This window comes from Aedes aegypti, chromosome 1, assembly GCF_002204515.2.
Source record: "Aedes aegypti strain LVP_AGWG chromosome 1, AaegL5.0 Primary Assembly, whole genome shotgun sequence".
Taxonomy (NCBI): Eukaryota; Metazoa; Arthropoda; class Insecta; order Diptera; family Culicidae; genus Aedes; species Aedes aegypti.
Window position 1 is genome coordinate 268,456,351 of NC_035107.1, and position 21,073 is coordinate 268,477,423.

Consider the following 21,073-nt stretch of genomic DNA (forward strand, 5'->3'; position numbering starts at 1 on the left):
CTCCCCAAAGCACGGTCCTCCGTGAGGCGTCTTCTGGTGGCTGGACGGTTTTTTTGTGGAGGGGCTGGGAATCGAACCCATGACCTTCCGCTTATGAAGCGAAAGCGTAACCTCAAGGCTACAGACCCCCCTTATTTGTTTGCGTGTTGGATTGGTGTATTTTCAGAATGCGAGATGATAATTAACTCATCTTTGAGTAGATTTTATTCTGTGTGTTATTCTTCGATTAATCGAACGGTGTTCAAAAAAGTTGAACATCCCTACCGCAGCTTCGGCTCAAACTTCGGACAAACTTCGTTCATTTCAGTCGCGAAAGAGTGCTGTGGTCGGACGGATTTTTTTGCCAGCTCGCAGAAGAAAAGAAAAATCTGTTCGTCCGGTTCGGTTTTTTTTTTTCTTGGGAAGCGTCAGCAGAAGCGAAATTTGGCCCTAGCTTGTGAAATCAGTTTCGGAGCCGGTGAAGGTAAAGGTAAGTCCCCTTTGTCTAGTGCGCTCCCAGAGGAACCTCATGTTTTTATGTCTCTTTCTGCTGATGCATCACCAGTAGGTATCAAAGATGGACGAATGTTGGGACGACGACAATTACAATAGCGTTTGTGGTAATGGCGGTGGAGGAGGAGGAGGTGGTGGAATTACTGCTGCACGGCACACGAGCGTCAAACGCGGTGGATCCGGCTACGATTCCGGAATGTCGTCCGGTGCGCGATCCGTTGGCACCCGGGAGCGGACTTCGTTTGAGGTATTTACCACAAAAGTTCCGATCATCATCGGGAAGGGTGGCGTGACCATCAAGCGGATCCGAACCGAATCCCGGGCGCAGGTTGAGATAGGTAAGTGATGGGGGTGATTGACGGATTGGGATAGTTGTTATTGTGCCCATAGAATTGTGCCTTGCTTGAACTTCTCGGAAGATTGCACATTTTCAAGGCACAAACAGTAACATTGATGGAATCGTGTTTGGGACTCTTCTTCAGAATGTTGAACATTTTCCATCGTTTTGGAGAAGTTTGACGGGTCCTATGGTATCGTTCAAATATTACGTAACGCAATAGGTGGAGGGAGATGGTTATTTTCCATAATGTTACGGTACACAGAAAATTTATTTTTTTACATACAAAAGGTAACAAAAGGGGAGAAAGGGGTCTAAATTAGCGTTACGTAATGTTTGAATGATCCCTATACTGCCATCAATTTGTAGATTTCGAGTCATGTTCACTAAGCGTATGGACTATGATAAACAACTACAAAGTACAACTACGGGAAATTGTCATTTGTTACAACCATTCTAAAAATAACTCTAGCGTAACATTTGAAAAGGGCCTAACTGCAAAATGTAAACAAACTTGATTATTCATTATTCGTATCATTTTTTACGTAAATTACTCCTACATACTCTTACGGGCATGCAAAATGCATTATTAATGGTAATTTTATTCAAATTTAAAAGGGCCTATCTGAAAATGATAAAACTAAGAGGGCCTAACTGAAAATTTCCATCAAAATCAGATTGGCCCTTCCGTGCATTTCTAATTTTCCTCCATATTTTTCAATATTTAGCCATTGTATAGTGTTTTTCTCACATAATGGAACCTAGTGAAATATTTGAAAAGGGTTTATCAGCATAACGTAAAAATTGAGAAATGCTCGATTGAAGATTCTGTAACATATTGATTGTTACTATTTTAAACTCATTGCTATCTAATAGTTTTAAACTTTTGTTCGACACTCATAGTCTTTACTGGGCCACGTAACGTTTTAAATCTAACATAACATAAAAACTAGTAAAAAATGTTGAATTCAAACATCATCGGCAGATAGGCCCTTTTACGAGTCTTCAAACCAGTTAGGCCCTTTCAATTAGGCCATGGTTTGAGTTAGGCCCCTCCAGTTAGGCCCTTTTATTTCACATTGTTCCAATTAGGCCCTTTTGGAATTTGTTAATTTTATTGATTATTGAATATATTTTCAAAGTTTTAGAACAAAATCAATCGATTATGTGAGAAAATCAACATTGAATGTTGAAAATTCTTTATTGAAGATTCAGTATATTGATTATTCATATTTCAAACCCTTTCTCCTATTTACTAGTTTTATACTTGTGTTCGACACTCATAATAGTCTACTAGGTGGCCCATAACGTTTTAAATCCTAAATAACAAAACAACTCGTGAAAATGGTTGAATTCAAACATCATCGGCAGATAGGCCCTTTTACGAGTCTGCAAACCAGTTAGGCCCTTTCAGTTAGGCCCTTCGATTGAACATGGTTTCAGTTAGGCCCCTCCAGTTAGGCCCTTTTATTAAACTTAGTTCCAGTTAGGCCCTTTTGGAATTTGTTAATTTTATTGATTATTGAATAGATTTTCAAAGTTTTAGATCAAAATCAATCGATTAGGTATGTGAGAAAATCAACATTGATTAATACAAATTCTTTATTGAAGATTCAGTACTATATTGATTCCTATTTCAAGCCCATTCTCTTTTTTACTAGTTTTATCATAATCTTAATGCGAAGTTAGTTGAAAAACTGATTTTTTATCCTGAAAAAAAAAAATCAATTACATTAAAAATTTTGAATAATTTTTATTTGTTGTCTCTAGTTGTGGATCGAGTTCAAAAAATCGCGATTTTCACAAAAACAAATTCGTTTGTTTTTATAACAGCCCTGCAATACTTCTTCTTGGCATTACGTCCTCACTGGGACAGAGCCTGCTTCTAAGCTTTGTGTTCAATGAGTACTTCCACAGTTATAAACTGAGAGCTTTTTTTGACAAGTTGCCATTTTCGCATTCGTATATCGTGTGACAAGTACGAAGGTACTCTATATTCAGGAAAGTAAAGGAAATTTCCATTACGAAAAAACCTGGACCGACCGGGAATGGAACTCAGATACCTTCAGAATGGCTTTGTTTTGTAGCCGCGGACTTAAACTGCTCGGCTAAGGAAGGCCCTCAAGTATAAAACAAGTAAAAAAGTGAATGGGTTTGAAATAGATATAATCAATAAGGTACTGAACCTTCAACCGAGAATATCCAACATTTAGCTATTACATTGTTTTTCTCTCGCTTTATTTTATTTGAAAACTATGAAAATCACTTCAATAAGGGCCTAACTGGAGCTATGTTTAATAAAAGGGCCTAACTGGAGGGGCCTAACTGAAACCATGTTCAATCGAAGGGCCTAACTGAAAGGGCCTAACTGGTTTGAAGATTCATTGAAGGGCCTAACTGCTGATGATATTTGAATGCAACCATTTTCACGAGTCGTTATGCTATTTGAGATTACTAACGTTCTGGGCCACGTAATAAACCATAATGAGTGTCTAACACAAGTATAAAACTAGTAAAAAAAAGTGAATGGGTTTGAAATATCAATAATCAATATGTTGCTGATTTTGTATAGAATAGTTTCCAATATTTAATATATTTGTATGATATTGTGTTGTTTTCTCACATAATCATTAAATGTTGTCGAAGAATTATGCAAATCACTTCAATAATCAATAAAATTAGCAAATTCAAAAAGGGCCTAACTGGTTAGAAAATTCGTAAAAGGGGCCTATCTGCCGATGATGTTTGAATTGAACTATTTTTACAAGTTGTTGTGCTATTTCAAATTTAAATCGTTGTGAGCCACGTAATAGACCATTATAAGTGTCGAACACAAGGGGTTATCCGAAAATGACGTCCATTAATTGGGGCCTCCTCCAATGGGGGGGATGTACGAAAATGTGACAGTGCATGGATTGGGTATTAGAAAAAGCGTCCTCTGTCACGTTAGAAGGGTTCTAGAAATCCCGAAAATGGACGTCATTTTTGGATCTTCCCCAAGTATGAAACTAGTAAAAAGCGAATGGGTTTGAAATAGGAATAATCAATATGGTACTGAATGTTCAACCGAAAATTTCCAATATTTAGCTATTATATAGTGTTTTTTTTTTCACATAATCGCTAAATTTTGTTCAACATTTATGCAAACCAGTTCAAAAATCAATAAAATTAGCAAATTATAAAAGGGCCTAACTGAAACCATGTTCAATCAAAGGGCCTAACTGAAAGGGCCTAACTGGTTTGAAGATTCATAAAAGGGCCTATCTGCCGATGATGTTTGAATTCAATAATTTTTACGAGTTGTTGTGTTATTTGAGATTAGAAACATAATGGGCCACGCAACAGACTTTAATGTGTGTCGAACACAGGTATGAAACTAGTAAAAATGCGAATGGGTTTAAAATAGGAATTATAAATATGGTACGGAATCTTCAATTGAGAATTTCTCAATGTTTACGTTTTGCAGATAGGCCCTTTTCAAATGTTACGCTAGAACTATCATTTTTCGTTAGGGTTTATTCATAAATTTCATGACACCAAAAATGGTCATGTTTGACTCGTAACGCTTTTTATATGTATATTCTACAAATTTTGTATGAGCTGTAACCAGTGTTGACCAGACTCCTTTCCCCGAAATTCGAATTGTGAAGCCATGAACAACTGTTATAACTGTGCGTTGTATTCTTGAGATGGAGGGGGAGGTGGTTGGGCTTGAGTGTTGCAGATGGGATCCGACAGTTTCGATCTCTGTGGGCCGCAATTCAAGTTTCGGTGAAAAGATTCACACTCACTCATTTCATTTCAACGAAACTTGAATTGTGGCTCTCTGGGATCAAAATTGATCGATTTTGTGTGCAGTACTCAAGTTTAACCATCTGCTTTTCTATCTTAGGAGGATAGAGCATGGTTGTTGTAGTTCGTGGCTTCGTAGTTAGGAAAATGTTATTTTCGGGGAAATGAGTCTGAGCAACACTGGTTGTAACAACTCATGGACACCCACCCACCCCTAGAGCGTTATGAAATTTGTGAATGGACCCATTACTGTCTTTCCTGAGCATATAGCAGAGCTGCCCAACGATTTGAAGATTCTTTTCTTATCTGACCCGTTGGTTTATCTAAGAATTTCAAGTTAAAACTTGCCATAAATTTTACTCCCATAAGTTCTGCTCTGCTCTGCTTTGGAAATGATTTAAAAAAGAATTCCACAGAACCCTAGTCAGAATAGCAATCGAATTCGGAACATAATTATCTCAAAATGCTGAACTAAGTTTTGCATTATCCTATAGAATTTTCGACAGATTTCTGATGGAATGTTGACCGGGATTCTGATGGAATTTTAGGCACAATTTTCATAAAATCTTTTTCAAGGTTATCGTTAAATGTTGGGCAGTATTCTCACAATATCACAAGCTTTATGTTTACCAAATTCGGGAAATAATCCTCGAAAAAAATCGAGTTTTAACAATAATGCGAGGTGAGATTTTGATAGAGAGTGCGCTTGTTGAAAACCAAGCAAACGGATTCGTGTTTTTCTTTCTATGTCGCCGGAGCGATTTTAGTCGGGTTACCAACGTGTGAGTTGCTTGTGATAACACGAATTTATGTGGTGGCAATTTTGCATTTATTTAATTGTTAAACAGACAATGGTTGGTTCGTCACTATAAGTGTCGGCATAAGCCTTTAATTCTATTTTATAGTATTCATTTATTTATTTGTCGTAATTGCTAAAAAAACCTTTGAAAAGTTCGATTTGTGAAAAAATGGTTCAAACATATCGACAAACAAGAATGTTCTAGCGTTTTTAAAAATGAAGCTGCAAGTAGATATCCTGTCTATGCTTAAGGTGAAACAGTTTGGAATCAACTTCTAAGGTTCCACTGACACTTCAAAGGCACAAATCTCGCGAAAAAAGCATCCAACTATAGTGCACTTTTTATTTTGGCTTTGTGCACTAGCAGAAAGCTTAAAATAAGAAGATCAGAATCGTTTGTGCCCACTATTTCGCCAGTTTAGTGCCTTTGAAAACGTGAGTAGGGGCACAAGTCGGCCATTGTGGCGACCATCTTTGGATTCCGAGATGTTTCAATAACTTCTTTCACAAGCTTTGCGGTCTTCGAACATTGTCGTAAAAATACCTATCAAGATCAGTTTACAGAATTTTTATAGAAGATAATGGGCGACCTCTGGCGATTTTTCTTTGCAAAAGTAAGTTCCATAGTAAATCCCATACAAACTTTGAACGACTGGCGCTAAAATATAGTTTCACCGATCGAGCTGAAATTTTGCACAATTGTTATGGGCCCGAAATGCAATCCAAAAAGTGGACTGGAGCGGGAATCTAAATTTTTCATATAACCGTGTCCCAGGCTAATGTCCAACCGCTACTAGGCCGAAGCAATCAACACGGTAAACTGTTTCCAAAATATGCTGCCAACGAAAGTTGACGCCCTACAAATATTGGCATGACGACAAACCGGATGTTTCGAAGTTGCTAGTCTTTGGGACTACAGTGAAGGTCTTCGTACCTGACGCCAAACGAACAAAACTGAAATTCAAGGCTGAGAAGTTAACCATCGTCCGCTATTCATTGCAACATATGAAGATGAACAAGTTGACCATAAGTCGGGATGCTCGGTTCCTACTACTGACATCATTTTTTTAAGCTTAACGAAAGTTTAGTTTTCTCCTATTAAATAGTGGATAAAAGTCGTGGGAGATTTTGTTTAGAACTGAGCCTTTATAACGGATGTGCAATAAAAAATGAGCATTTATTCATTCATATACTGCCCATACTCGCATAACAGTCCCTTTTATATAGGAAATCCCATATAATGTGGGACTGTTATGCGAGTATGGGCGGTATAGTAAAAACAATGTTTTTTTCAACGAATTCAGTATTTTTTATAAACAATGTAACAATGTACATTAAAAAACGTCAATAAATATTGGTTTATAAATTTTTATAAACAATGTAACAATGTACATTAAAAAACGTCAATAAATGAAGGGGCCTTGTAATAAAAAACTGTCAAACAAATTCTTTTATACAAAACATTGTTCTACATTATCATTCGTATGGTCATGAAACGGCAACGAAACATGGGGACTTATTTTCACGTGTTTTTTTTAAATAACGCTTTTTTACGTGGAACATTTACAAACGTAAAAAAACCTTAGTGTATACTAGAAAAAATGTAATATTTGCTTGTATTCCCTCAGATGACAACACACCCGGTAATGGCCGCTCGACGATTCACATCGAGGGCTTCACGCAGGACGTGTCCCGTGCCCGGGACGCTATTTTCGGTGTAATCAACGATAACGCACGTGGCGGCGGCGGCGGTGGAGGCAGAGGGGGTTCCGGCAGATCCAGCAACTCCGGCTGGGGTGGAGATGGTTCGCGTGGTGGCTTTGGCCGGGATCGTGATCGAGATCATGACAGTCGCAGTTTCTACAACTCCGGATCCGGCGGCGGTGGCGGTGGGGGTCGGGATCGCGGAAGTAACGATTTCTACAACTCCGGGTCCAGTTACGGTGGAGGAGGTGGCGGTCGGGATCAAAACCGCGGCGGTAACGACTTTTACAACTCCGGCTCAGGTTTTGGTGGAGGTAGAGGGGGACGGAGTGCTGCCCCGGAGTCCAATAACTTCGGCCAGCAGGAAAATGGTCGCCCCAAGAGTCCTGAACTAATCGATTGGGATGCACTTAACAAACAGTGCGACGAGGCCACGGCTCGGCAATGGGCCAAGTGTCCAAAGCTGATCAAGAATTTCTACAACGAGCTGCCCGAAGTGGCCAACATGACGCCGGAGGAAGTGAGTGAGTTTAGATGCGCAAATAACAACATCGTCGTAGATCGAACCTTCAAAGACGCGGACAAACCCTCAGCACCGATCCCGAATCCAGTACAAACGTTCGAGCAGGCCTTCCACGAGTACCCGGAGCTGCTGGAGGAAATCAAAAAGCAAGGCTTTGCCAAACCATCGCCGATTCAGGCGCAGGCTTGGCCAGTGCTACTCAAAGGTGAAGATCTGATCGGAATTGCCCAAACCGGAACGGGAAAGACCCTTGCCTTCCTGCTGCCGGCGTTCATCCACATCGAAGGACAACCGGTGCCCCGAGGGGAAGCCCGTGGGGGGCCAAACGTTCTGGTGATGGCGCCCACCCGAGAACTGGCGTTACAAATCGAGAAGGAGGTGTTCAAGTATCAATTCCGTGACATCAAAGCAATTTGCTTGTACGGAGGAGGTGATCGACGAACGCAGATCAATAAGGTAACGTATATGATCGTGGCGATTCTACCCCATTACCCCGAATGCCATCTCCCAGAATGCCATTACCCCGAATGCCCAAACACCTTGAATGACATTGCCCCGTGATATTGGAATTCGAGGTAATGTCATTCGGGGTGACGGATCATTCGGAGATATGGGATTCGGGGTGATGGGGTAGAATCGATCGTGGCTTATCCTAATCTGACAGGGCCAGTAGCGAGTGCGTGTCTTCAAAATAGGAACTTTAGAAACTTTAATAAGGTCTTGAAAAAAGATATCGAATATTAACAAAAATGAGATTATATGTTCCACTACGAGGGGATCATCAATGGGATTTGGTGATATATCTGAGTTGCAAACAGTATCTAAAATTAAATTTTTACCAACAATATATTTGTTTCATGTGTTTATAGGACCTCGAATTATTTTGAAGAACCTGGAAACATCAGAGAATTTTATCTATAAACGAGTAGACATCCTACTAACTCAAAACCGACCATCACTGACACCCGAAACTTAAAGTCCCTTCAGATATCGACACATAGAGGTTAGGATACAGATGTGTCTAATCATGTTTTATTTATTTGAAATAAAAACATAAAACGAGCTCACCAATTGATGAGCCTTCGTCGAACTGCACCCGGATTAAATGAACAACCATCTAGGTCTTTCAAATCAGAATTCACTGCAAAAATGAGGAAAATAGCTACTTTGGAGACGATTTTGGTTAAAAAAGAGACTTAAAAGACTATGCACTAAACTAGAAATCAAGACTTAACCCTCTAATACCCAAATTTTTATTTTCGATTTAAGTATTATTTTTCGTAATCTAAAATCGTTCTAAACACGTTTCGGGCAATTATTTATTTTTATTCGCAAATTTTTAAATTTTGGTTTTTGATTTTTATAATTTTTATTTTTGAACATCCCTAGCTTTTTTCAGTTTTTCTTGAAGCCTTTTCTAGCTGTTGAGTTTTGGCAATAATAAAAATTTAAATTTTTACGGCACTTTTAAAAACATCATTTTTTTTTATTTTTTTTTCGGGGCATATTTTATTTTCCGTGTAACTAACGGGAAAACAGGTTTGAAATTATATTAATACCACCAGGCTCTTCTTTTGTGATAGGTTGATCGTAGAAAAATATAAAAAGTACCATTTTTATATTACACGTTAAATGAACCCCAGGCATTTGTAGGTTATATAAGAATGCAATTTTTCAAACAATTTCTAAAAATACAAAAAAGTTTCAAAAGTCATAGAAAACTTTTCTAATCTGCCTGTTATGAGTCTAAGTATAATCCAAAAATAAAAACATTTTGATTTCCGAGCTACGAAAAAAATATACAAAATTCCAAAATCCCCCTCTAAAGGCGGGGTTGGGTATTAGAGGGTTAAAAGAGACCTGATATTTTTTTCATGGACGCGGACACCGTCTTTAGCCATTTAGCTGCACATACTATAACTTAACACGGACAAGCAAGCTCCAATGGTACAGCCGAGAAACATTCCTGACGTAAAGTTTCGAAGGCTGCAGCGGGAATCGAACCCACACCTCATGACACGATGCGCTCATTGCCTGACGACACTAACCGCACGACCACGAAGCCCACCTTTGCACATGATAATCTTCTGATTTTCTCCATCCCAACAGGTAAAAGGCGGTGTGGAAATCATCATCGCCACGCCCGGTCGGTTGAATGATCTGGTGGCCGCCAACGTCATTGATATTACCAGTATTACCTATCTGGTATTGGACGAGGCGGACCGTATGCTGGACATGGGTTTCGAACCGCAAATTCGAAAACTTCTACTGGACATTCGTCCCGACCGGCAGACCATCATGACGAGCGCGACATGGCCACCGGGCGTACGCCGTTTGGCGCAGAGCTACATGAGCAATCCGGTCCAGGTGTACGTCGGAACGCTGGATCTGGCCGCCACGCACACCGTCACCCAACAGATCGAGGTGATCGACGAAGAGGACAAATACATGCGGGTGATGAACTTCGTGACCAACATGGGACCCAGCGACAAAGTGATCATCTTCTGCGGCAGGAAAACGCGAGCTGACGATCTATCCAGTGAGTTTGTTCTGTCCGGCATCAATTGCACCAGCCTTCACGGCGATCGAGAACAGGCCGATCGTGAGCAGGCTCTGGAGGACATCAAATCGGGCGACGTGCGGGTGCTCATCGCTACCGATGTGGCCTCCCGAGGGCTGGACATCGAGGACATATCGCACGTCGTGAACTACGACTTCCCCCGGAACATTGAAGAGTACGTGCATCGAGTGGGCCGTACTGGTCGTGCCGGTCGAAGTGGAGTTTCGCTGAGTTTCTTCACGCGTGGCGACTGGGCGGTGGCTTCCGATCTGATCAAAATTCTGGAAGAGGCCGATCAGGAAGTGCCGGAGGAGATTCGCCAGATGGCCGAACGATTTACGGCGAAAAAAGAGCGAGAGGGCCGGGAAAAAAGTGCCTTTGGTCGGCGTGATGGCGGAGGACGTGGAGGCGGTGGAGGCGGCCGTAGAGGTGGTGGCCGATGGTAATTGTTTCTAATCCAGAAACCAGCTAGATTGTCGCGATCTGTGACAATATCCTTGTATATTTTTCGACGTTTGAGCCGAATTATGGTTAGTAGCTAAAGATTATTTCTATCGATCAGGATCTTGACTTAACTTTAGGCGCGCTTCTTCCGTTACTTTAAAATGATCGATCGATCGATCGATTGATTGGACTCTTCTCGGAATATTTAACGATCATAATTTCGAATATACATAAATACCTACGTGTCCAATTGATATTTGGAGTGCGCGAGTCGCCACAAGACTGGGACCCTTGAACTGGGAAATCATTTGGTTGAGCCAAACTTCGAAATTTGTAAACCCATAAACCGTGAATTAACTTTCCGTTCAAATATTCTCGCTCTGAACTTTTCATACCATTAACTATTGTTTTATAATATTACAAATACAGATTTATATAACGTTAATTTCGAATTTCTTTGGATGCCACGATGATGACAGTCCTCCAAAACATGCCTTATTAGGAGCTCGAAACATTCTACTTCATGCCGTGACCTAAGAAGAGTGGGAACAGATCTGGACGATATAGCAAATAATGGTTCAGACAATCAACATCGGTACCGATGGCTAGACTGTGGAACTTCCAGCAACAGATGCAGAGCTGGCAGCGACTGAGAGTCGTAAAAATAGGAACGTTGGAGAACTAATGCATGAAGAGAAAAAAAAAGAAACAAACCAATTACAGACCAACCAAGAAAGCTGCTCGTATACGTGAACTGCCAATTGTTGAACGGCAAAAATGCTCGCTAATTGTCGAACACGCTATAAGGAATACACGGACTGTTCAACAATAGACGAGTTACCCTATTTCTTAACTAATTTCTCCAGGAATTTCATCAAATTTGATTCAATTATCTTCCCAAAGTTTCCTTCAGGAGTTTTACGGATTTCTACCACCAAGAATTTAGTGTTTCGTCATGTGTTCTACAAAGTTTCATCATTTGTTGAGTACTTCATTTATACACTGAAAAAAAAATCACTACAGGTGATATACACTGAGAAAAAAAACTTTTTTATTGTCAAAATTTTAAAATGTCTAAGAAAGTATTGTAGGCGACTCATTTCATGAAAGTTTGCCGAAGACGGAAAAACTCTATTTTACACTGACGAAGTTAGTGGGTAAAAATTATGGGTACGCGCTTTAAAATCATATTTTCTCCATCACTTTTAAATTTGAATTTCTATAATAAATCTTCGAGACAGGTCACATCGAGGTTGACGAGATGATGGTTTCTTTCGACGTAGCGGCTCTTTTTCCCAGCGTTCCAGTTAAGGATTCCCTAAATCATCTCGAGGCCTGGTTATTACCCCAAAGGACGGATGCAGCATGGAAAGGAAAGGTCAAGACATACATGTGGATGGCAAGATTGTGCATGGACGAGAACTACTTTCAATTTAGAGGAAATTTCTACAAGCAGACGAAAGGAGCCCCCATGGGAAACCCTCTCCCCGTTTTTCATTCTGGCGTTTACGTCGTCACTGGGACAGAGCCTACTTCTCAGCTTAGTGTTCTTATGAGCACTTTCACAGTTATTAACTGAGAGCTAACTATGCCAATGACCATTTTTGCATGCGTATATCGTGCGGCAGGTACGAAGATACTCTATACCCTGGGAAGTCGAGAAAATTTCCAACCCGAAAAGATCCTCCAAGACCGGTGGGATTCGAACCCATGACCCTCAGCTTGGTCTTGCTGAATAGCTGCGCGTTTACCGCTACGGCTATCTGTGCGAACTATTCATGGCGAATTTTGCGGAAAATTTAAAGAAACGGAGATTTACCGGATATATGGTGGAGATACGTCGACGACATTTTTAGCGTTATCGAGCGGAACGATCCAGCTAGAATTTTGGATACAATCAACAGCGTACACAAGGATATCAAGTTCACCCACGAGGAGGTGAGGGATGGAAGACTACCATTTCTGGATCTACTTGTCATCAGGGAAGAATCTAGAAATCTATAGGAAGCCTACAAACACCCAGCGAGTCATTCCCTACACATCGAATCATTCGTTCCAGCATAAGATGACAGCATTTCACCACATGATCCACAGGATGCAAACTCTACACCTCAGCGAAGACGGAAAGACCAAGGAACTGGAATACATCTACGAGACGGCAAGAAATACAACAAATTCGGAGTGCTTTGACAATACTAATCCCTAGCACCGAAACCAATGAAGAGAGTCTCCATCCCATACGACATACACATCAGCAAACAGCTCCGCCCAAAGCTAAGGAATTTCGGAATCGATTTGTTTTTTTTATAGCAGAGACAACCAACCTAAGACTTCGTTAGACTTTACCAAGGATCCGGTAAACACACTAAACAAGGCTGGTGTTTACAAAATCTGTTGTTTCCACTGCAGCAAGGTTGGTCGTTGGTCAAACAAAGTGATATCTCGAGGTTAGATTCATGGAACACATAGCGGAAATAGGAAAAGACGATAGACCAGGGGATGACATACGATTTTAAATCTAAGACGGCAGAACATGTCTTTAAAGAGGGTCATACTATTACGACGGCCGATATCGGAGAGTCTGGAAATTTGCAAACAGGTACCTACGACGCTACTCAACAGAAACCAAGGCAACATGGGTTTTCTACTTGATACCTACCAATCGTTCCCGTGATATACCTTTCAGCTCTTAAATTTAAAGTTTCAACAAAAGAGTGATAGGATGTACCTAATAGCCCTTAAATTTTGAGATTCATAAAAAAAGGGAATTATAACTAGGTATACCAAGTTTAATGTGTGCTTACGATGGTTTTATTCAAGTCGAGTCTAGTACACGACACGGAAGACGACCTCACAGTTGAGGTCAAAATACGCGTATATGTCAAAATATACAAACTCTAGTAGAATTAAATGGTATAGTACTAAATTCGGTTTTTATTCATTTAGAAGTTATGGAAAAAATATGATATTTAAGGGGGTACCCGACATTTTTACCCTCTAACTTCGTCAGTCATTGAGCTTTTCCGTCTTCGACAAACTTTCATGAAGTGATGTCGCCTACAGTACTTTCTTAGACAGTTTTCGATTTGGACAATAAATAAAAAAGTTATTTTTTTCTCAGCGTATAAATGAAGTACTCAACAAATGATGAAACTTTGTAGAACATGTCGAAACGCTAAACCCAATGGTTCCAGCACAAACACACATGTCCCACTTTTTTTCGTCCCACTGTGTGCCGGCTTGTCTCGAGTGGATTTTACTAGGGGCTCCCTCAGTGCCCTAGTGTACAAAAATAATTGGCGGGCCAAGGATACGAAACAGTTGACCATGAAGATCCGGAAGACAGTGTCGTCCAGCGCTTTTGTGAGAGCATCGCGACTAAGTTGCGTCGTATCAGGACCTCATTTTTTTGACACCCGTTAGTTTTTCAGCAACTATTGGTAAAACTTCCGAAAAAAAAAACGAGGAGGAAGTCCTGCAAAGATCCCTGAAAGAACTTCTGGACTCTTGAGGAAGTCATGGAGAGTTTTCTATTAATTTGCTAATAATAGATTGAAGAGTAGTGTGTGATCCTTTGACCGTGACGCTTGCTCCTGCCGGGGCAGGTGATGCGGTCAGAATCGATCATGTTACGTGTATAGTGTAGTGAAAGTGTGTAGTATTTTGCGGTAAGCACAGTGCGGCGACGGGAGAAACAGCGTTACATCCTGGTAAATTCATTCTTTATTATTATTTACTCACCTATTACCCTATGAAACTAAATACGTGCCAGGGTCGAAAATTTAATTTTCGATTCAGGAAGTGTAAAAACATTTCAGATATCCATTTGATATCTGGATGTTTTTATGCGGGGCTTACTGTATATGAAAATGACCTCAGAATGTGTGTGTATTTACTGCCATTCTTGAAAAGGGTCGTTGGAATTTCAGTAGAGCTATCACCTTTCATCTCCTGGGCTAAAATTGTCTGCAGATATAAAGATATCGAAGGGTATCAATAAATACATGCATACAATTTTCTTCCATAAAAGCACTGCCGGTCAGTGGGAGGTGGATTGTATACACACACACACACACACACAATTTGCTAATAATAGATTGAAACGTATAACATCGGCCGGAATTTGAGAATAAATTGGGATGAATGATCCGAGGAATTACTGAAATAATTGTTGTAGCATTTGCTGTTATTAAATCTTCAAAACTTTTAACGAACCCTGAGAAAAAGAGATTCAACATGAAAAATTCTTAGATAAATGTTCAAAAGAACTGCAGGATTAAAACCCTCAATAAACTTCATTGAGGAATTTCTGGACGATTTTGTTAGGGATATTCATCCACATCTTAAAGGAATCCGTCTACGAGTGGCGTGAGGTGAGAATTGTCAACTAGCGATTTTTCTTGACTCAGGACAGGAAACAATAGATTTGAGAGAGTTTCATGATCATTTATGGCGATATGAAACTTCTGAATGGACTTTCTTTTCTTCATCTTATTTGATTTAAGGGACTTTAACCCGATGGCCCGTCTGTCTGCTATGAAATGCTCACGTAGAGAGCTTAATATTCTTATGTTATCACCTTTTCCTGCTAAATTAAACAAAACGAACATCGTTTATAAATATATTACATCGCATAACAACAAAACGTTAACAATCAAAACTCAATTCCAAACTTCAATGAACTCCGCCGGTATATCCTCCCGACAGAGAATATATCCGTTCTTCGTCCTGTACAGCGTATGCCCCGGAAGAGGCCTAATCCGTAGAATTCGATAGCGCACCGAAGTCTTCTGCGGTGGCCCGTCGTACATGTGAATGTAATGGCGACCCATCCGTTTGAGTGCCCCGGCCATTATCAGCGGCAGGGCCTTATCATTGGTGGCATGGTACAGAAACTCCGGCCGTCGTTCCCCCGAAAGCACTTCGTAGTTATCGCAAAAGTGCACACTATGGCCGTTGACTGCACGGACCTCTTCTCCGCGTATCTCGTATCGCCCCTTCTGATCCTGGGCTATCAGCTCTAGCATGCGATCCTTGCTGGCGCCACTGATTTGCTGCAGCACCTCGAACTCCACGAAGGCATCCGGGTCCATGTGCTCGGCCACGGCTGCCGAGTGTCTCAACAGCCAGGAAAATTTCTGCGGTGTCAGAAAAGGTGGGCGACGAGAGTCGGATGAAGAAGAGGCACCGGATGAATGTTGACGGTGGCGAGCATCAGCATAGTTCAAAGGTTTCCGACGTGTCGATTCTTCTTGGAAGAATATCTTCTCGTTCGGTATGAGGGGAATCTTCGTATTGCTCATTGTGTGGATGAACTGTAAAGTAATATAATGTTGCTGGTTATTATATTGTACATTAATTCAAAGCAAGGCGTTAATCAACTTAAAATATTACTATAGTAGTTTAAATTCCCTAGAACATGGAAATTTTATTATACAGATAACTTTGAATCAGTTTCAGTCATTCATGTTTCTAGTAATAAACTTCCTACAAACACAAAGTAAAAATATTAATGGCGGATTTTTTTTCTTAAGCAACTTTTAGTCTTTTAGTCACCCTTTGATAAAATGATATTTGAACTTAGCGAAGTATGTTATCTGGGTATCTTATATCGAGGTATGCTTGTAATCATACACTAGCATGAGAAAACTGCTGCTGAATACCAAATGTCCATACCAGATAATTTGCAATAAAAGTATAATTTCAAAAACCGTGCAAAAAAGTAACCAAGATTAACCCCTCTACCAGCAGCTTCATTTTTTACCACTAAAAAAATTAAAATCACGATAACTTTTTTTGTTTCTTGACATATATTCTAAAACTAGAAATTTTTTTTTGAGAGTTTGTGAAAAAATGGTGCAAAAATAAATATCAAGAAACGAAAAAGTTATCGTGATTTGGCCAAGCGATGGATCTTCGTTATTCTAGTCCTGAGAGGACTGTTCAAGATCATACAGAGGAACTTGTTCTGAACTCGCTGGAGTTTCGTGTGGTGTGTTGAACAGGAGACCTAATTGGAGGCTTGTCTATGCAATCAAGTAAAAAACTGCAAAATGTATCCGAATAAATCGACTGACAATTATAGACTATTAGTTAGTTATAGGGATGTACTCACTGATTAATTTGTACTCCTGATTCACAATTCTATATAAGCTCAACCGGGTATGGAAGTTTATTCGGCTTGTGAAATATAAAAATAAACAACAATCTTCCTCACATCATTCCGATTGCGTCTGAATCATACGTTTATAACCGTTGCCAGATTGAAGGTATTTTCCAATTTGATTCAAACGCAAAACCTATTTCTGTTTTACCAGTTATCCTTACACCCATTTTAAACACTTCTTGTTTTATATCTAGGTGTTTTTTATGTTGGCTGTACCTAAATCTCATGATTTCGATAAGATAGATTGTCCAGAATGTTGTTCAGAAAGCCCATTTTGAAGTGGAAGTGGTTAAGGTCAGTGTCATATCATATTTAAGTGATTCAGGTCTGATCCATTGTACATTCAAGTGTTTCAGATCTGATTCATATTCTAATTCGAGTGATTCATACCTGATACACGCCATATTCAAATTATTCAAGTTAGAACCTCTTCATACGCAAGTGATTCAGGACTGATTGACTTAATATTCAAGTGATTCATGTAGATTAACTTCATATCCAAGTGATTAATGTCTAATTCTCTTTATATTCACATGTTTCAGTTTTGATTCACTTCATATCCAAGTGATTCAGATTTTATTCTATCCAGATTATAAAAAATCATGTCAGATACACTCCACGTTCAAGTCACTCAGGACTGATTTAATTTATATTCAAGTGATTCAGGTTTGATGCACTCCATACCCAAGTGGTTGGCGTCAGATTCACTTCATTTTTACGTCATTCAGGATTGATTCACTTCATTTTGAAGTGATTCAATTTAGTCCAAGTGATTCATATATCTTCAAATGATTTTAAAAGGTTCTCTCATTCACTTAATTTTAAAGTGTCTCAAGTTTGATTCTTTTTATGTTCAAGTGATTCATGTCTGATAAACTTTATATTGAAATAATTCAGTACTTATTCACTTCATATTTCAGAGATTCGTGTTCTATTCGCTCCGTATCCATTCGATTCATGTAATTTCACTGCATTTTCCAGGTATTCATGTACGATTCACTTCATGTTCATGCAGTTTAGGGCTGATTCAGATTCAGGGAAGGAAGGCCCAAGGAACAATTGGTAGCTTTTAAGATACTTACGTGTTTAATACAAGCTGCATAGTAGCAACCATTGCTGAACACATTTTTAGTTGAATCATTAATTGAATAAAATTAACTTCCGCTTATAAAAAAGCTGGTATTCCGCTTGAAGTTTGTGTTTTAAATAAGAGCTGAATAAACCTCCGAAAATGCAAATATAGTAGCTTTTGTTCTACAACACATAAGAAGTTTAACAATTGACTGATTAAAAGCTTCTATAGGTTGTAACCATCATTTTAGTAAAATATTGAACATTTGATTAACAACAAATCGTACAAAAGTTTCAGCGTCTTATACTTAAAATGTTGACCAACATGATTAGTAAAACTTAAAAACAATGCGAATAACAGTATATGAGTATGCTTTTATTCAAGCAAAACATATCATGGTTGTTTATGTTATTTTCAAATGTTTCAAATGTTTTTCAAATCAAATCTAAGACATGTAGGCGACTATGGATCAAAGAGGGTAAAGGGTTATTGATATCGGAAAAAGTTACTAACCATAACATGTTTAATGATAGTGTAGAACTAGCCCTCGTGCGTTAAAATACACTCAAATAAAGATTAAAAAAAAAAAATGTTTAATGATAATCGAAATACATAATAATTTAACAATAATTATATGATAGTGGTTATCCAACTAACAATCCCGAGTCACAAAAAAACATACATATTTAATTATTGTTGAATAATGGTGACAGCTGAAAAAATACCCTAAAAAGAGCTGAGAAGATGCTATTTAGATCCAAATTTAAGACAATGTTCAACATTTGTCATTGGAATGAATAATAGTCAACACTTATTAAACTTCTCCAAAAAATCTCTGCCGACTTGTCAAGATTGTTTTACTAATGAGTTGAACAAGTCATTTTTTCTTCTATTAAAGAGCCAATATTCCACCAAACAAATATAATTGTATGAACAGATGTACAGGAGACGAACTAACGTTTTGGTTGCTTCGCACTTCAGCTGTTTCCATGCTTAAAATGAACATGATTTAAAGCTGAGTAGATATTTTATAAAATATTAATACAACATAGATAGATCATCCGAACAGTTAATCCAAAGAAGGTCAAAATAACGATTAATAAACGCATTGTTCAGCAACAAATAAGCCTTACAAAAGAGGTCACACCATAGCAAAATTTTCGAAAATTGGACAAAATATTCAAAAACTTACTAATATTATTATTATTTATCTCTACTTGAGTGGCTTTTCGCCCTTGGCGAATTCGTCACTAACTAACTAATATATAAAACATATTGGATACAATAATAACTGATGATTTCTCAATACAATTATTCAATTATGTTTAGAAAATATTTTGAATCAGTCTTCTGATATAGGATTATTTTGAAAAACAAAAAGAGCACATTTAACATACAAATGGTTGAAATATACTTTATATTTCTATAATGCTTAATATATGGAAAAGTACGACAAAAACTTAAAATTTTAATCTAATAAAAATATTATAAATGAAATAAATGAATTTTAGTATAGTTGGATGAACAATTAAATTAAAGTTTTAACAAGTTAAAACTTATTATGAAATTCGATTGATCATTTCATACTGTTTATACTTTGTGAATAAACTTTATTTTTGACCAGCATTGACATAAATTTTCTCACTGTGCGCTATAAATAGCCGACTGAATTCAGCTCGCATCAGTACTGAACAGCAGCAGAAGTAATGCGCTTGTTCAGTTGTTGATCAGCATAGCACGTGTTGATAAGACATTGTTGAACAGAAGCTCAAGCATGATCAATGTTCAACTACAAGAGGTTTATTTTGGGCACTGGAAGACTGATATATGAATTCAAGGATGGCGCAGATGGCAAGGTATACCGCTGACGATGGGAAGGTCTCGAGTTTGAATCCAGTATCCGGGTAATTATTCAAAGTGGTTATTAATTCATGGTAAAAGTGTACGCTACATTTATATACGGTGTTAGCGATTTTTAGTCATTTATTTGTTTTCAATCAATTTTGTGGCACTTGAATAAAAGCTGAGATAAATGCTTATAAAGCGATTTTGAAGTTGTAGAATTTAGTCAATATACAACGACACGCTTTATAACTTCTCCAAATTTGTGTGAACAACGCCTGAACAAAGGTTTCACATGGAAATAATTAAAATGTTGTTAAACATGGTGCTGAATTAAACTTCAATAATGTTGTTTGTTAAATTAGCGTTGTTGAATCAACAGTCCTTATTAGGCTGAGTAAAACCTGAATAAACATCATTACAATATATGATTACAATCACTAAATGATAAGTAGCCTAATAATTTCGCCAATGTGTGCGTAGCAGCTGCAAAATAATAAAATAAAGCAACTATTCAGTATGTAGTTGTGAAAAATTGCTTAATAAATGATTATAAACTAGGCAAATGTTTCTTGGGGGATTCACTTGATTAAATTCATTTTCAGTCAGTCAGGTATGATTTGCATCATATTTTAGGAATTCAGAACAGATTTACCTCATTTTCATGTGATTCAAGGCTGATTTACTTCAAGTTGTGTTTTAATATTTGTTCAAGTGACAATAGTCTGATGCTTTCAATTCGCAAATGATTTAGATTGGAACCTCTTCGTAATCGAGACGGATTTGTTCAAGTGATTCAGGACTGATTCATTCCATATTCAAGTGATTCACTCCATATCTAAATGATTCTTGTCGGATTCGTTGCGTATTAAAGTGCATCAGGTCTGATTCACTGCTAGTCTAATTACTTCATATTCACGTGATTCACGTCTGAATTACTTCACATTGAAGTAATTCAGGTCCGATTAATTTCGAGCTTAAGTTATTCGTTTTTTGTTCAACTGCATTTTCCAGTGATTCATGTCTTAGGACAGTTTAGAACACTTCATGTTCAAATAATTTAAGACTGATTTACTTCATTTTTGGATATTCAAGACATCCATTTTCTATCTAATGTGGATCAGAAGATATAACTCTCTTGAAATCCTCAAATTTGTTTGCTCAATAGCGGATTTTTTTTGAATTACATGGTGGATGTAGATCACAAGAAGGACTGCGCCACGTCGCGACAGAACTAAACTGTTCGCTTCCAGATGTCCTTGCATCTGGACAACTACAACAACTTTGTAGAAGACTCGAACTTTCTATCTCATTTGGACCATGATGCTCACTAGTGCCACCT

The 21,073-nt window shown here is 38.4% G+C and overlaps 2 protein-coding genes across 6 annotated transcripts; one reads left to right on the forward strand and one right to left on the reverse strand.

Moving 5' to 3' along the window:
• The first annotated feature begins 281 nt into the window (after window positions 1-281).
• Window positions 282-11,096, forward strand: LOC5573326 (probable ATP-dependent RNA helicase DDX43). Of its 4 annotated transcripts, none has more exons than XM_001654496.2 (4): window positions 282-469; window positions 548-830; window positions 7,049-8,103; window positions 9,757-11,096. In XM_001654496.2, the coding sequence occupies exons 2-4, from the start codon at window positions 557-559 to the stop codon at window positions 10,651-10,653; spliced, it is 2,226 nt and encodes a 741-aa protein (XP_001654546.2). In that variant the 5' UTR covers window positions 282-469; window positions 548-556; the 3' UTR covers window positions 10,654-11,096. The 4 variants fall into 4 exon arrangements, with proteins under 4 accessions (XP_001654546.2, XP_021693458.1, XP_021693459.1 ...); XM_021837766.1 differs by having other exon boundaries at window positions 282-463; window positions 545-830; XM_021837767.1 differs by having other exon boundaries at window positions 282-463.
• A 4,162-nt stretch (window positions 11,097-15,258) lies between these two features.
• LOC5573327 (probable RNA 2'-phosphotransferase) lies at window positions 15,259-16,871 on the reverse strand. 2 transcript variants are annotated; one of them, XM_021837769.1, is made up of 3 exons: window positions 16,767-16,865; window positions 16,607-16,697; window positions 15,259-15,966 (listed from the first exon to the last, which is right to left on the reverse strand). In XM_021837769.1, the coding sequence occupies exon 3, from the start codon at window positions 15,952-15,954 to the stop codon at window positions 15,313-15,315; it is 642 nt and encodes a 213-aa protein (XP_021693461.1). In that variant the 5' UTR covers window positions 15,955-15,966; window positions 16,607-16,697; window positions 16,767-16,865; the 3' UTR covers window positions 15,259-15,312. The 2 variants fall into 2 exon arrangements, with proteins under 2 accessions (XP_021693461.1, XP_021693460.1); XM_021837768.1 differs by lacking the exon at window positions 16,607-16,697 and having other exon boundaries at window positions 16,767-16,871.
• Between the last annotated feature and the right edge of the window lie 4,202 nt (window positions 16,872-21,073).